At 39.2% G+C, this 16,550-nt stretch overlaps 1 protein-coding gene across 4 annotated transcripts in view; it reads left to right on the top strand.

Annotated features, from left to right (window-relative positions):
* Positions 1 to 16,550, top strand: part of CTNNA1 (catenin alpha 1) — a 311,490-nt gene that overhangs the window by 265,476 nt on the left and 29,464 nt on the right. For all 4 annotated transcript variants that reach the window (XM_025924622.2, XM_086702905.1, XM_086702902.1 and 1 more), the window contains exon 10: positions 14,032 to 14,124. In XM_025924622.2, the coding sequence (XP_025780407.1) occupies positions 14,032 to 14,124 (93 nt within the window). The remainder of the gene's footprint in view (positions 1 to 14,031; positions 14,125 to 16,550) is intronic.

The following is a 16,550-nucleotide window of genomic DNA, read 5'->3' as shown; positions in this document are numbered from 1 at the left end:
TTGGTGAAGTGTAGTGATTTTTAATCACATTATTTACTCAGCTAAAAATTTTAGGAAGCTCATGTAATACACAATCTGTATAAAATGAAAGTCTTTTATTATTACTTAACATCCATCCCAAACTACCATTTTGGTCAGTTTACATTAATTCTGTACATTGTTAAATATAGATAGTCCCTATCCTAGAAACTTAACATCTCCACTTAATGTTAATGCAAATAAAGATAATTACCTACCTGAACTCAAAAGACCCTGTAAGAAGGACGTCGTGTCTAGAAGTTGGAGAAATTTCATGGCTTATATCCTAGGCTGCATCCTGGCAAATTACCTAACCTTTTTCAGTTCCCATTTCTTTTCTGTAAGATGAGGTTACTATTGATAACTCTTGGGATTATTTTGAGGTCTAAATCTAATAGAGATGATGTATGTCGAGTGCTTAATTTTTTGCCTGAGACATGGACTCAGTCCATTCATCTTATTTTATTTTATTATTTTTTTTTTTCAACTTTTATTTATTTTTGGGACAGAGAGAGACAGAGCATGAACGGGGGAGGGGCAGAGAGAGAGGGAGACACAGAATCGGAAACAGGCTCCAGGCTCTGAGCCATCAGCCCAGAGCCTGACGCGGGGCTCGAACCCACGGACCGCGAGATCGTGACCTGGCTGAAGTCGGACGCTTAACCGACTGCGCCACCCAGGCGCCCCCATTCATCTTATTTTAAAATTGAAGAAACATGCTGTTAATTAGATATGGTTGAACAGTAAAAATCTTCATATAAGTGCTTGTTTTGTAAGGTGACAAGAAAAAAGAGAGGTGAATTGCTATTTAATATCCAGGTAAGTTAGACTTGGTCCTGCCTTTAATAAGTGAAATTATATTATTGTTCAACTTATTCATTATTATTTTATCTTTAAAAATTGACATGTATAGTAAACACATACCGAAGTTATTTGATTTTGTAACCTTAACGTAAAATATCTAATATTTGGAAAAGATATTCCATAGACCATTTGGTAATTTGCTTACTACGTAAGAACAGAAAATGGGCCTTTTATGTAAAATGTGTTTCTTGTGCATTTGGATTTATAGTGACATTAGGCCAGGTTAATACCGTTAAAACGTTCCAAGGAAAACATCAGTAATAACATTAAATGCATTACGAATTTTACATGTAGTTTTCTTTGACTATTAAATGTTATTTTGACCTGAATTAATTATGTACAGAATACATAGGTCAGTCTTCTATTCAAGTTAATGATTCTCTCATTTGGAGTTAAGAGCAGAAGAATATCATTTTGTGTCTCCATTAAGCATTATCTTTTTCACAAGAGTCACATGATAGCATGGGGTGTACCTCCAAATACACAAAGATTATCTTTAGGAAGCCAACCTCCTATAAGTAGCCTACATGTTAGAAAATGTGCCTGCAAGAGCAAATGCAGCCAGCCCAAGGCATGGGGTAACAAGTACCAGTAGTGGAATGGGAAAGGGCTCAGTGTGGTCCCGAACCTCAGAGGGCAGCCTTTGTCAGTACTGCAGCTGGAGGACTCTTTATTTGGGCCTGCATTATCATCCTCATCCAACACAACTGATGCTTGGTGAGCACCTGCTGTGCACCAGGTATATTCAAATACAATGTATTTTCCATAATACCTTTCTCAGGTAAGGAAATTGAGGCTTAGAGAGGTTAAGTAACTTGCTTTAGGTCCTCCAGCACTGAGGACTGTGCCTTTTGAGCTTGCTGATTTAGTGAACACTGAGAAGCATTTGGTGGACCTGATGGCCCTGGAGACCTTGCTTCAGGAGCTTTGTCCATGCTTCTACTTTTTATTTAATTCCAAACATCTCTAACCAAGGGCCCCTTAGAGTTTAGAGTTTGGTGTTCCCTATCACGACTCAGTTCTGACCCCTTTCTCACCTCTTTCCTCTCTGTGCCCTCCCCCCCACATCACCCTCCATACTTATTATGTATGTATTAAATGGCACAGCCTTTTTATTGCTTGAGGCACAAGTAAAGGCTTTGTAGTACCACTCTCCAAACAGTTAAATTACATTTATGGTAATAGAGATACTAGGATATATAATTGCATATGTGCTTGAAAAGGAAATGAGTTTTTAAAGTGTTGTAGAAGGCTCCAATACTTGACTCATGGCAGAACTTTATTCTTCAGTGACACGGCTTCTCTTCCCCACATGACTTTTGTGATTTAAGTATTACTATGAACACTGAAAAAGTGAGGGACTTTTTTTGAACAAAAGTGAGGCTCTTCATTGTGATTGTTTTGTTACTTCCTTTCTCTTCATTCCTATTCCCTCTTAAATTGGAATAAATGTCAGCTGACATTGATTTTTGTGGTCATTTATAGTTTTTCCTGGGGTTTAGGAGAAGAGTTTGTGGGAAAGTTGAGTAGAGCTAGTGGTGTTAGGCCACTAGCAGAAAAGGAGGGGGCTCTGATTCTGCAGCCATTTAGAGTTCTGCCAGGTATGTTTGTCTTTCTAAAATACTGCATTAAAATTCTGTGCTAACCATCTGCAGTTAGCACAGGCCCCACAGCAAAAGGGCATGATCCCCAACAAGATTGTCCTCACTGTAGATGTCAGCTGCCTCCTGTACCAATGACCCAAGACGCTATAAATTCAGGAGTTTCCATCATCCCCCTACAAGACTGCCCTCATTTCAAATGCTGGCCACAAGTTTGGAGGATCCCCAGGCTACCCATACCCTGACCCACTGGCTACAAATATGGGGCTTCCCATGGCCCACTTCAGGTGTGATAATGTGCTAGAACAACTCCTAGAACTCACTAGAATGCTTAGCATTACTTATCTAGGGGCCCACCAGGAGTTACTTCATTAACATAAACCATCAGGGCCAATGATGAATAACAGAGACACTCCTATCATGATTGAAATCTCATGGATATGGAAGAAGTTTCCTCCCAGGAAACCAGGACAAAAACCAGACATTCTTTATTATAGGACACCTCCCCATCTTGAAGGAATGTGAAATGCCTGGTTTTTAGGTCGATTGCTATACAGTCATAAAGCTACATGGAAGAGGTAAGACCATGCTGGTATTTGTTTCCTGTAGCTTTATGTTTGGCCATTTACCCGGTGACTTACCATTTCTCTTACCTGGTTCTTCTTGCATTGTTCTTTTCCTTGGAGGTTCTCCCCCTTGGGAGCTAGGTTTTCTGCTCTCTCTCAGGAAATTGGGTCCATCTCTTCACACCCCAGTGAGTGTTTTTTCCTCATAGAATCATAGATTCTCATTCTTGTACGTAAAACCACTTCTGTGTAACATCCATGAATCGTTACTTCTCTTTTCTTGGAGTGCTTCTGTAGTGGGAAACTCCCAGGCCTCACATTGCACTGGTGGGTTCTCTGGTTGTTAGCAACAGGGAGCCACACTCTCCTTCTCTGCAGCTACTTCTGTCCATCTTTTTACTGGTGTACACAGTGAATTGAGAGGAACCATAAGTGTAAATACACACCTGATTTCGAAGATAGGGTATGGATAAAAAAGAATGTACAAAACTCATTAGCTTTTTATATTGATTACATGTTGATATGTAATATCTTGGGATTAGAAACACCAAATTATTTTTGCTAATTTCACCCTTTTTAATGTGGCTACTGAAAAAATTTTAAATACCTAGAACCTTTTAGCCTGCCACTAGAAATCATTCTCGACTGAACAGTTCTTAGTATATAGTTGGCCGTTTAGCCCATTTAGAATCCGTTTATTTTTATCTTAGTCTAAATTACCTAGGTAAAACATATCTATATTATTTCCAATATCCCTTTTGGTAACTTCCATCATTACGCTATTAATATTTGGATAACCATAGGAAGCATAGTTTATATTCTAGCAGGTTCTTTGTGGATTCCAGCTGCCTTTCACCTTCCCACAGATTTTTTTTTTCTTTTTCTTTTTTTCACCCCAGTTTTCCCATGAGTATTTGAGTGGTCCCATGTATCAGATAGCTGCTCTGTGGGGTTAGATGCACTCCTCTCATGTCTGATCCTTCAGCTGGGTAGTCTGATTTATTGAGTGTTAGAAAATGTGTTCTTTAGCATTGAAGTGAAGCCAAACATGTCACCACCTTATGTCCTCTGCACTGCTTGGGCCCTCTGCCTGGAATGTTCTGTCCACTTCTCACCCCTCATCCCACAGGCTTTTGCTCAGATGTTACCCCTGCAGAGAGGCTCTCCTGGATCCCTCATCCCCTCCATTCCACCTTCCACCATTTTTTTTTAACCCTGTCATCTGTTTTATAGCCACCATAACATTTTTCACTATCTAAAATTACTGGGATTGTTTTGTTTTCTTATGTTTTTTGTTTCCCACCCCATACTCTAATAGAATGTAAATTCTTTGAGAACATGGGCCTAGAACAGTGCCTGGAACAAGTATGTGCTCAGTAACTACCAGATGAGTGAGTGTACTAGTTCTCAGGTAATAAACAGTTAAGTCACTGAGGTGCTCAACCTTCAGATCCCTGGACTACCATCCCTGAGGATTCACACTTACTGGTCTCAGAACCACACTTTGAGAAATTCAGACTTCTATGTAATGACTGAACACCATTGTTATTAAACTTGATATTCTTCTCATTCTGTATCATGTGTATATGAGGGAATGAAATGTACAATCTTTTGGGATGTGAAGATGAATGGGGAAATTTGGAAACTTTTTAAAAATTAGGTGACGTTGATTTGAGCAGTATTTTCATTTGCTAGCACCAAGCTTTCAACAACCAATAGCAGATTTTCTAGAGTTGTGGGAGAAAAAAAATTATGATGGAGTCTCACAACAAATATTTACAGTGTTCCTGATATGTCCCAGTCACTGTTCTAGGCACTAGGGAGATGGTAGCAAATGAAACAAAAATCTCTCCCCCCATGAAGGTTATGTTCTACTAGAGAGAGGGAAGCAATTAAAATACATTTATATAGTATGTGTATTTTGTACAGTGTGGTATAAATGGTGCTGAGATGATATGTGAAAAAAGTTAACCGTTTTATCAGTGTTTTAAATGGAAGCAGAGCTAAAACTGTTATTTAAGTAGCATTTTAATACATGACCAAAATAAAATTGGAGCAGATGTGTTGGCACTTGCTAACTTGGTTTTTGGAAGTCTTATTTATTGCATTAATAAAAATACTTTCTTCCCAGACCAAGTAAAATAGTATAAAAGGGTTATGCTTTAATTTGGGGTGTCATGTAAAGTTGCTTCAAATATATTCATAGTTTCTGAGTGGTATTAGGGAATAACACCCACTTAGAAATGGAAACCTTTTATGGTACCTTCCTTGTATATCACATGATGAAAATACAAGATGAATTTCAAGACTAAAAACCACATACTGACTCTTAAGTTTTTAGAACAGAAGCAAATTCCTCCAGTCCCTCTGTGTGCACAGTTAGTGTCAGGAAGGCTGTGTGAGGCTGGCTGCCGATTCAATCCTTAGTAAATGACTTTTGTGATTTTATTTGAAAAGGCAAATAACAGTATTTGCCATGAAGTTGTTCTTATTTTCTTGGGTTCTGGCTGGGACCTCTGCGTGTCTCATACCACATTTGTCAGTGGAATCCGTTCCCACATCATACTGAAGCCCATATTCTTGTGTGAAGGGTGCATATAGGTTGTGTGTCCCCAAGGCCCGTGAGTAAGGGAGCAAGAGCTGAGGGTCATTACTGGTGAGCGGCATGACGGTTCTTTTCACCATTTTCTTTTGTTCTGGAGTATAGCACTGAGGGCTTTTCTTTCATCTTTTTATGAAAGATCATGGCTGTGCTTCAGGGTAACTGTAATACCTTTTATACTTGACTCTTTCTCCCATATCAAGTTAATGATTTCTTTATGTTGCTCTTCATTTTTAAGCATATTGAGGTAAAATATTTATTTTGTCAGAAAGAAGCAATACCCATGTGTCCTTTTTAATTGCTTCATTCTTAGCCTACCTCCTTTGGCTGTGAGCAGCTTAATAGCTAAAGAGCAGTCAGTTTTTCCTTTTAATTTTGCTTTCTTCTGAGTCCTTTTTCACGAATTGAGAGTGAAATAGGAAAAATGCCATTCATGAAATCTTGCCTCTAAAAACATATATCATTTAGTATTCCTTTCCTCTCAGCCCCAGACATTGCATTAAAATAGGCCTTTTATCATTATGAACTTGCTACAATAAGATAGTATCTCATTCATTGCTTTGTGTATTAAGAATCAGAAGGTAAATGTAACTGGTATGCCTTTTTTTTTTTTTTAAGTTTTTATTTATTTATTTTGAGAGAGAACACAAGCGGGGTAGGGGCAGAGAGATAGGGAGAGAGAATATCCCAAGCAGGCTCCCAGCTGATGCAGGATTCCAACTCACAAACCATGAGATCATGACCTGAGCAGAAACCAAACATTGGATGCTCGACCCTCGAGCCACCCAGGTACCCCTAACTGCTATGCTTTGGAGTTGGATTATCATTACTTGTTGAGTTGCCACATGCCCACCCCTCACTCCAAAGTATTTCCCATTATCCAGGACTTCATACGGTATGACATTATTGGCTTAAAGTGTGTATTTTTACTGCAAATTGAACGATCTGCATTATAACTTATATTCTGTGGTTTGCCCATAATGTACAGGAAAGTGGCCTTGAAGAAGGCTCTGTAAAGGAGCATTTGAATTGAACACTGACCTTATGTGATCCACCTGTGACAGCTTCAGTATTTTTCTCAGTGCCTCTGTATAATACTATAGGCTGAAATGCCTGCAAATAGCAAATTAAATGAACCTTCCATTTTCTAGGACTGTAGTATGTTTAAAGCAGTCAGTATCATTGGGGGGAATGCTGACCTTGGATTCCAAAAGAATTTATTAAACCTGTTGAGCTTGGTCTTTCCACATTTTTTTTTTTAATTTTTTTTTCAACGTTTTTTTATTTATTTTTGGGACAGAGAGAGACAGAGCATGAACAGGGGAGGGGCAGAGAGAGAGGGAGACACAGAATCGGAAACAGGCTCCAGGCTCTGAGCCATCAGCCCAGAGCCTGACGCGGGGCTCGAACCCATGGACCGCGAGATCGTGACCTGGCTGAAGTCGGACGCTTAACCGACTGCGCCACCCAGGCACCCCATGTCTTTCCACATTTTTAAAGGTCTGTAAGTTCACATGCTTGAGTCTCCGCCAAACAAAAGTGTCTTGTGTGTACTATTTTAACATCTCATACCCAAACAAGTGTTTTTGGTCGAACTTAACTACCTACTCAGATTTTGGGATGGTCTAGTGAAGGCAGTAGATGAACCTTGTTCTCAGGGAACATCAACATTCTTTTCTCTTGGAGCATTGGTAGGAGTAATCAGAGAAACCCTGCCCAGTCTTTACCCTGCTCCAGAAGAGTAGGCCCTCCTGTTACCTCATCAGTAGAGCTGATGAACTGATGTTTAGATAGGCACACTTTCTAGGTGTACTGAGATTATTCAGGCAGTTAGATAGAAATAGAGAACTTTTGAAATGGTCTATGTGATACCAAGTAAATAGAAATGATTCCTTGGGTGATGATTTACAATGAAAGCCTTTTAAAAAGCCTTTTAAAAATACCAAATATCAAAGCCATTTAAAATAATTTATGATGTTTTAATAAAGTCAATTTCCAAATCTGTTACTAGAGATGCTTATATTTGTATCCCGCCTCTTCCTAAAATTACATTTGATATAGCTTATTTCAAATAAAGAGAGACATGATAAAATAAGGTAGATGTAGAAAATCAGGAACCAGGAAAAGAATAATAGACAATCTTGAACTATAATTGCCATGACTGAGTTTGGATTTGGCACTGAACTTCCTGATAGCAAGAAGGAAAGGATGAAATACAGTTGTGTAGTTCTTGTCCTTAGAATGGAGGGAGAATGCCCCCCCCCCCCTTTTCTTTCATGGGAAATAAGCCTATGCTAAAGATGTGAAAAGAATCCTTACATGGGGCTTTTATGTATTTATACTTAAGGGTCAGTGAATGATTAAATATATAGGGTTGCTCAACATTTTAATACAGTATACTGACAGACACCACATTATTTTCCTTTTAAAAAAATTTGTTTTTAATTTTTGTGGTTTGTCTCTTAAAAGACAAGGTCCTATTCTTCAGGTGCAAACAGCTGTGATCTGGTGAGGAGCCTACCTGGCATGTGGCCTTCAGCCTCCCAGTGACATAATTGGGGAGGACAGAGGGCTGTGAGTCAAGTGCTTCCTTCCGATCATCCAGTATAGCTTTATCCTTTGTTTTTAAAGACAGTGTACAACTTTTGTTTATGTTTTAAATGTATTTTATAAAGAGTAATGTTTACTTATTTTTACTCACTTTAGTAAAGTTTTTTTTCCTGTTAGAGAGTTTTGTTCATATACATTCATTATGGTTGTGACATGTGGATTCATTTTAACTGCTGCATTTTGTTCTCTTTCTCCTTAACCCTCTGCTTCCATCCCTCCTCTGTTTTTAACTGTCTTGACTCCTTTGCATGGATTGAGTCCTCTCGCCTCCTCTTCTCCACCCCCCACTCCCCCCACCTCTCCCCCCACCCCCCTTGTTTGGAAGTGGTAAACTCTGTTTTATTAGTAGTGGTTCTGGATATTTTAGCATGCATGTTTAACTGAGTGGTTGAGGGTTAATCAGTATCTTTTCCTCCTTCTGAAACTATGTAAGAATCTTAAAATGCTTTGACTTCAGTCATTCTCCAACTTAAATGTTACTGTTGTCCAGTACTTTGGTTCTTGTAAGTTTTAGTCCCATGAGTTAGGTACTATTGGTATTGCTGAATTCATTTTTTCAACTTTGCTTAAATTGTACTTGATGCATTATTTTCATTGCTTCTCATTTCTTCTTTCATGTTGTTAAGCCTTCTGTCTGGAATTATCTCTTCTTCCTAAAGCATCTTTGTTACAAACTTAGTAGGGGGAGGGAAGATCTGTCTGGAGTAAATGATCTTGGGTTGTTTTTAGTCTTTATTGTGCCCCAAATCTTAGAGATAACAGTTTTGTTGAATGTATAGTCCTAGGATTATCCCCCTGCCAGGTCCCCAACTCCAGTGATTTGAAGATACTATTTCCCCATCTCTGGCATCCGTCATTGCTGTTAAGTCATCAGTCAGTCTTTCTGAGCTTACTTTGTGGATAATTTGTATTTACTTTCTGTTTTTAAGACCTTGTTTTAAAACTAGAGTTTTTGTTGTTGTAAAGATTCACTGTAGTATGTCTGGTTATGGATTTCTTTTTATTCCCCTATTTAGACTTTGTGTTCCCAAATCTGAAATTTATATTTCATCCACTCTGAAAATTTTTCATTCTCTTTCACTATTGCCACTCCCCCTTTCTCTGTCTTTGTTTCTGAATCCCTCATGGTTGAATAGTAGATACTTTCAGTGTAATTGCATGTCTCTTAATTTTGTGCATTGTCTCCATATTGTGAAAATTTCTTAGTTTTCCTGAATAAGTTCTTAAGTTTGATTTTACAGGTTAGTACGTCTCTTTTTAACAGTATGTGATATATACTAAATTTCTAGGAGGTATAGAAGTTACAGATTTTCTCTTGAAGTTCTACTTTGATCCTTCTTAAATACGGCTAGTCATTTTTTACTGTATTTTAACTTTGTATGCTTGCTTTTCTTTCATTTCTGTTAACATAATATATTTTTTAATACTCTAGTTTTGATCATTTGAGTATCTGTAGTCATTATGAATCTGATTACACAATTGTTTTGCTTACTCCTGCCCAAGATAACTTATTTCCTTGTGTACTTCCTGCATTTTTTATTGTAAATTTACCTTCCTGGAATTTTGTATATGAGAATTCTTTGAGGCCTGGGCTTGGATGACCTTCTATCAGAGAAAATTTCCATTTATAGTTGCTTCTGCCGGTTGCTTAGGGACACCTCACCTTGTGAGGGCCAAGGTGTATTGGTCCATTAAAAACCCAAATTCTAATCACAGAATGGAACATATCCATTTCTCTATTTCCCACCCCTGTGCAAGCACTGTTTTCAGTGGTTTCTTTTATAAAACTCTTTGAATTTCTGCTTTCTTATGTCTAGCCTCTGATAATTTCCCTCAATTACCTGGTTAGCCCTGCATCAAAAACCAAAAAAGAGTTGGAAGGTATAAATTGCAGAGTATAAAATTCACACCTACCCCTGTTAAGTATACAACTCTGATTTTTACTAAATTTGTAGAAGTATGCATCCATTACCACAATCCAGTTTGGAATTTTTCTATCATCCATGCATACTTCATTTTTTGGTAAGATATTTTGTTACTCCTAATAAGGTAGCCAACACCCTTTCCTCAAATTGGAAAGTTGGAGGCTTATCCTCTGTTCCATCATCATTTCTCTTGTGGATTTGGGAATAACTGGTAGAAGTTTCTTGAGTGGTTCTGAAATTTATATGATGTGTAGTTGGGACTTCTCACTTGATGCATGTCAAGTTTACAAAGTTGAGTTACTGTTATTTTGGACTTGTTGAGAGCTCAGACTCAACCATTTTATTAAATTTTTTTTTTTCAACGTTTATTTATTTTTGGGACAGAGAGAGACAGAGCATGAACGGGGGAGGGGCAGAGAAAGAGGGAGACACAGAATCGGAAACAGGCTCCAGGCTCTGAGCCATCAGCCCAGAGCCCGACGCGGGGCTCGAACTCACGGACCGCGAGATCGTGACCTGGCTGAAGTCGGACGCTTAACCGACTGCGCCACCCAGGCGCCCCGAGACTCAACCATTTTAAAGAGGAGAACTTAGGTGGTAGCATGACCCAGAGCCACAATGGCAAGTAATGCAGGTTTTGAGCTTCAGCCTCTTGAGCTTTATGGTTATGGTTGTGGACTTGAGCTCCCTTTTCCAAAGTTCTTTTCACTTGTTTTACTCCCCACAATGGGCATAGGCTGTTAGGTTATTAATTTACCAACAAGAACAAAAAGAAATCTCACTTCCTGCAGAGGTTCCAGAGTAAGGGGCAGTGGAGACCCTCAGCCAAATATGAAGGAGAAGCAGTTACTGAGGGCCGTGGGAAGAAACTTGTGCTGACCTTACACAAATTTAACCTTCATTTAAAAGTCATCAACACATGTATAATAGAGGAGAAATTGTCATAATGGGTTTTTTTTCCCACTATGGAACTTCATAAATTTTATTTAAGAAGAGAAAATCTAGTATAAAGGCAGAGTGTTCCTAAATGAAAAGTTGTCTTTTTTGTAGTGTGCAGATGTCATATTTGTTGATATGACACAGCCTGGCTGTGACATTTCTTTTTTCCTCCACAGCATAAATTGTTACTGTGCTACTCCTAAAATCAGCAAAAATCCAGGGCTTTTTTTTTTTTTTTTTTTTTTTTTTTTAAATCAGGGAGTTGCTGGTTTTCTGAAATGTTCTGCTCTTCTCTAAGGTCCAAACTTCCACAGTGTAGGCATAGGTAGTACAAGAGGCCTTCATGATTTCAAAGCTTATGATTTCATAGGTCATAGTGTCAGTCTTAGGCCACCTCTTGAATTAGCAAGAATCAAAGACATTTAAACTGTTAATACACAAGTTACCGTGATAGCAGAGATATTCCCAGAGAAAATCTAGAAGTAACTGCAGAGTGTTCTGCCAGGTTCTCTGGAAGTTTGGTCTATGTATTTTTAATTTAAACTTGAGTCTCTTCTTCAGTTACAGTATGAACTGCTCTCCCAAATTTCTAGAACCCCAGAAGGAGACATTTAGGAAACCCCTCCTCTCAGCCTCCCCTTTGACTGTTGTCAAGCGTGGCACTAGTATATGAGGTTAGCGTCTCAGAGAGCTAGGGTTGAGATGTTGCATTTGCACATTTGTCATTGTTGGAAGTGAGTAGCCCTGTCCCTGGAGGGTGAATAGAAGCTCATTCATCTGAAGAAGACTGTCAGTGACAGGCGCTCTCTCCCTCCTCCCAGGCCAGGCAGGGCGGCCTCCTGAAACAGGCAGTGTACTCTTGTGGAACATTACTGCTTCAGCAATACATCAGAAACCATTTAAGTAACGTTTTAAAATAAAGAACAAGTCTTGCGTAGCCTTTATTTTGTTAGGAATTGTATCAGGAAACAGGAAAGATGGTTTACAGAGGTCAGCCATTTCAGCCTTAGCCACCCACACTCTCATGTATCTGATCTGTAATAGATAATAGTTTACATAATCTTTGCTTCTTACTTTTCTGGATCTTACAGATTCATAAAATTGGGTGAGTGTAAATTGAAATAAAATGATGCTAGTAGTGAACAGAGAGTAAGGATAGAAACAGAGTGACAGACCTTCCTGAATTTTACACTTGGCTGGCCTCCCACATAGTGGGAGTGGGGCGGGAGTGCTGGGTATTAGTATGCTCACCTCACCAGGAATCTTTGTTAGTCTCAAATTACTAATGTAGTGATGAGCCCCAAATTTTATATTTGTTTTTCAAAATGCCTTCTTAAGGAATTGAAACAGTGGGAGTTACAGATTCATGAACATATCTAAGTTAAGCTTTCTCCTGCACTGTAGCATCATTGAGGGATAATGTTTTTTAAACATTTTATATTTTACAAAATAGAGTTTTGGTTATGTTTTACAGTAATTTTTAAACAAAAAAAATCTGCATAATCAACTGTATTATCATGAAGACTAGTGCCTGTTTGCTCAGGTCCAGTTGATAGTAGAAAGTGGAATTGTAATCTTTAGGGGAAATATGTTACTTCTGTATATGATTTTGAAGACCCCTAAACATTAAAGATCTGACTTAATTTCTTATTTCTTTACATTTTATATTTAAATTACATGTTAGTTCTGTTGTTTCTCCTTATGATTAGGCATTGCAGGATTCTGATAGTTAGCAGTCTTCCAGAAAGCTGATAATCCCTAACCATAATACTGCAAACAACAACCATAATAGTACGTAATTTTTCTTTTGCCTGTATGTGCTTAAGTTGGGTGGAGGAGTGAAAATCAAAGGTTATCACCATTGCCCTTGTTTACTCTGGCATTTAAATTCCCGGAAAGTGCCTTTGATACTAAACTGCCCACGCTTCTGTCATTCATAACTCAATTTGCAACCGGGGGGGGGGGGGGGGGCGGGGGAAGATGTGTCTTAGCACAGCGTATTCATTTGGTCCTTGGTATTACCAATGGGGTTGGCAAGCCTGTTTATGTAGAAACATGGGTAAGTGATCACAGTGCTCACAGTCGCTACAGAGCAAGGTTCTCACCATGGCCAGGGCTTCAGCTGAGGAAGTCTGACACAACTTGGAAAGATTGTTTCTGGCTACTGGAGCAGTGTCCTTAAGATACTTTGGACAGAAAGGAAAAGAGTTCAGTTCAAATAAAGCAGTACCATTCAGAAAGGAGTTCAGCTTTCAGTGCTTTTGAGAACCTAGTTGAAGGATAGTTTTCTTCTAACTGTGGGACATCATCCCTGTTTATTTTTCCATTTCTGATGAATATGGCCTTGGGTATATCTTGATGTTATCTTAATACTATTTTTTTTTAATTTGAAAAATAGCTTTGTGTTTAAGTAAACCTCTTGGCTTAGTAAGCAGCCATTCACCTGTAAAATGAGAATAGCATGTTAGAATTTCTGTTTCTTTTCTTCAAGAACCAGCTACATGGTATATTTGTAATTGAGGATACCAACTTTTCTTTCTGAATGCCCTTGATTCCTTAGCTTTTCTCATGTTGTTGTCCACACTATGAGAACTGCCTTTCTACTGTTCACGCAGGTAAGAGAGCATGGTAAAGCCTATGAGTTACATGCCCTGGAATCTCATTCTGCCAACAGTGTGACCTGTGTTACAAGTCAACATAGTCTCCTTAGCACAGAGATTTAAAAAAAAAAAAAAAAAAAAAAATTGTCCTCCTAGGTAGGTAATTAATTTGAGAAATAAAATACCATTGGTGCTCTTGGCATGTGTTCTATAAAAGATCAGAGGTGGGAGTGGGTAAACATTTGTTTTCCTTAGGGATCAAAAGAAAAATCTTCTAAGAACTTTTTATGGTGTTCCTTCTTCTAGGTTGCCAACTTGGCCTGTTCCATCTCAAACAATGAAGAAGGTGTAAAGCTTGTTCGAATGTCAGCAAGTCAGCTAGAAGCTCTCTGTCCTCAGGTAAGATAATGACCAAAATTGTTTATGGTACCACTGAATTGGAGTTTGGTTACATTGGAGATCAGGTTTATTTTTTTAATTTTGTTTTTAGAATTTTACATAGAAGTCTTGGGGACAAAACACTGATCCAGAGTTCACAAAGCTTGTAGAAATTTATGTTCAGCTTCAAGTGACATTTCCTTGGGGCATCACATATTACTATCCCTTGCCTTTCATTAAAAATGGATAGTGTCTTTCATTGCTGGCAAGTGGAGGGTGTGTAGTGACCTCACTACTCAGTCTGTAACCTCCTTGAGAGAGGGCCATCTGCAACATTTGACAGTCCTGGATTTAGGGTAGTTACCTCACAAACCTGAAGGAGTAACAGTTACCCACCTATGCTCCTTAATGCCTGGGATTTGGATCTTTGTGATGGAGGGAACAAGATCCAAGAGCTAGAACCATTACTCTGTAATGTCCTGAAGTAGCATTTTGGTACATATGTTAGCAACGTAATCCAGCCAGCTACTGAATTAAAAGCTTGAGAACTTTTCTCCATTTATGATGGCATATTGGAAGACTAGCGATTATGGCAGTCTGGGACTCTCGAAAGACTCTGAAGCACATAGAAGAACAGTTGCTTTGTTAAATGACCAACGTGTTGGCTGCCTCCTATGAGGGGAACTGACCCTGTCTGTGGGGTCCCCTGCTCCTTGACAGTCACAGGTGTTTTTAAGCGGTGTAAGAGCTGTTTTCAGTGGAAGAGGCTGCCCTTCTGATTTCCCAAGTAGAGACTGCTCATGGGCCTACTCTGAGGATTTACATTTACTTTCTCTAAATGTCCTGTCAGATGGCAGTGGCCACAGATAAAGGGAAATAAAGCAGAGGAACGGGAGTAACAAAAGAGAGGTCATAGGAATGAAATTTCTATGTTGTGTGTACAACCAGCTTTAAAATATACGGAGACCAATACTTTGGCCCTTTCATATAAATAATTCCTGACCCTCAAGATAGGCAACCAAAAGAAGTAAAGCCTGATTATTAATCTGGGATCTTAACTGGTGCACAGGTTAGTTAAGACATTTGTTCTAATTGTCATTCATGTGTATCTCGCTTGCCAGTGAGAGTTGGTTTGTGTAAACACTACTGTGATAGGCCATTGTGAATCCACATTATATGATGAACATCTTTTCAGCTTTCATCCAGTCATGAAATCCAGTAGAAATTGGTAGCGGTAAAGATAATAAGCACAATGGATTGAATGGCTTGTAGAAAGTTCATGGATGACTAAGTTGTAAGAAGTAAATTCAGAGTAAATTTCTAAAGATGGGGCATTCTTTCCCCAAGTTTATCATTTTACCCTATCAGCACTTTGTTTTTAATGTCTTTGGTTCTCCGTTTGGTTTTGAAATGCTTGAAAAGCCACAATGCTTTCACATATCAGCTGAAACAGATGGTAACATACGCTGATCACACCTACCAAGAGTATTTATATAAATGATCTTAAGCCTAGGAGAAAAAAATCACATGGAGAGTCTAGTAGATCCTAATGAAATGGTGGTGTGCACAAATCATGTGTGGCTGGGCCATATTGTGCCGGTTTGAGTTTGCCCTCAGCATTGTTTCTCTCTTGGGTATTTGATTTCTTCTAGTAGAACAGACCTTCAGGAGGAGTGGGTTTAGACCGTGCCCAGACCACCCTTAGTATTAGGTGTGTGTCCTGGATAAAAAGGTGTTTTCCCAAGTGTGCTTCTTGTCTTCCAGACTCTTGCCTAGGTTCATTTTTGCCCCTGCTCAAAGCAGGGCCGGGCAGACTCAGTGATGGCAAATACAGCAGGCATTTGCAGCCATGATAGTGACAAACTTGAGTAGTATGTGCCGTTTCTACATGAGGAAGCTGTGATTCCACTCCAGGCCAGTATTGCCAGGTCCTTTCATTATTTTTAAAGAGAAGTCAGCAATTCAGGTTTTTCTGTCAAGTCTCAATTTTAAACGATAGGTAACTAATCAAAAGTTTTGAGGGGCGCCTGGGTGGCGCAGTCGGTTAAGCGTCCGACTTCAGCCAGGTCACGATCTCGCGGTCCGTGAGTTCGAGCCCCGCGTCGGGCTCTGGGCTGATGGCTGAGAGCCTGGAGCTTGTTTCCGATTCTGTGTCTCCCTCTCTCTCTGCCCCTCCCCCGTTCATGCTCTGTCTCTCTCTGTCCCAAAAATAAATAAACGTTGAAAAAAAAAAAAAAAAAAGTTTTGAAAGTCTTTGAAGAGGGTAAACCAAACTCCTCTGAGACTGCATCTGGCTTACCCTGGCCCGTGCATTGCATTCTCAAAGGGCTTCTTTTTCAAACTGGCTGGTGGCCATCCCTTTGAGGAAGAGGGGTTTCCCTGGAGCCCTCTCTCTCCTTACTCTTCATTCTGATGTGGGCAGTGACCTCTACCACCAGGACCCTGAA

The sequence above is a fragment of the Puma concolor genome, chromosome A1 (genome assembly GCF_028749965.1).
Source record: "Puma concolor isolate L17-30 chromosome A1, mPumCon1.1.hap2, whole genome shotgun sequence".
In the NCBI taxonomy this organism is placed as follows: domain Eukaryota; kingdom Metazoa; phylum Chordata; class Mammalia; order Carnivora; family Felidae; genus Puma; species Puma concolor.
The sequence above is the reverse complement of the archived record's forward strand: the minus strand, read 5'-3'. Positions and strand labels throughout refer to the sequence as shown.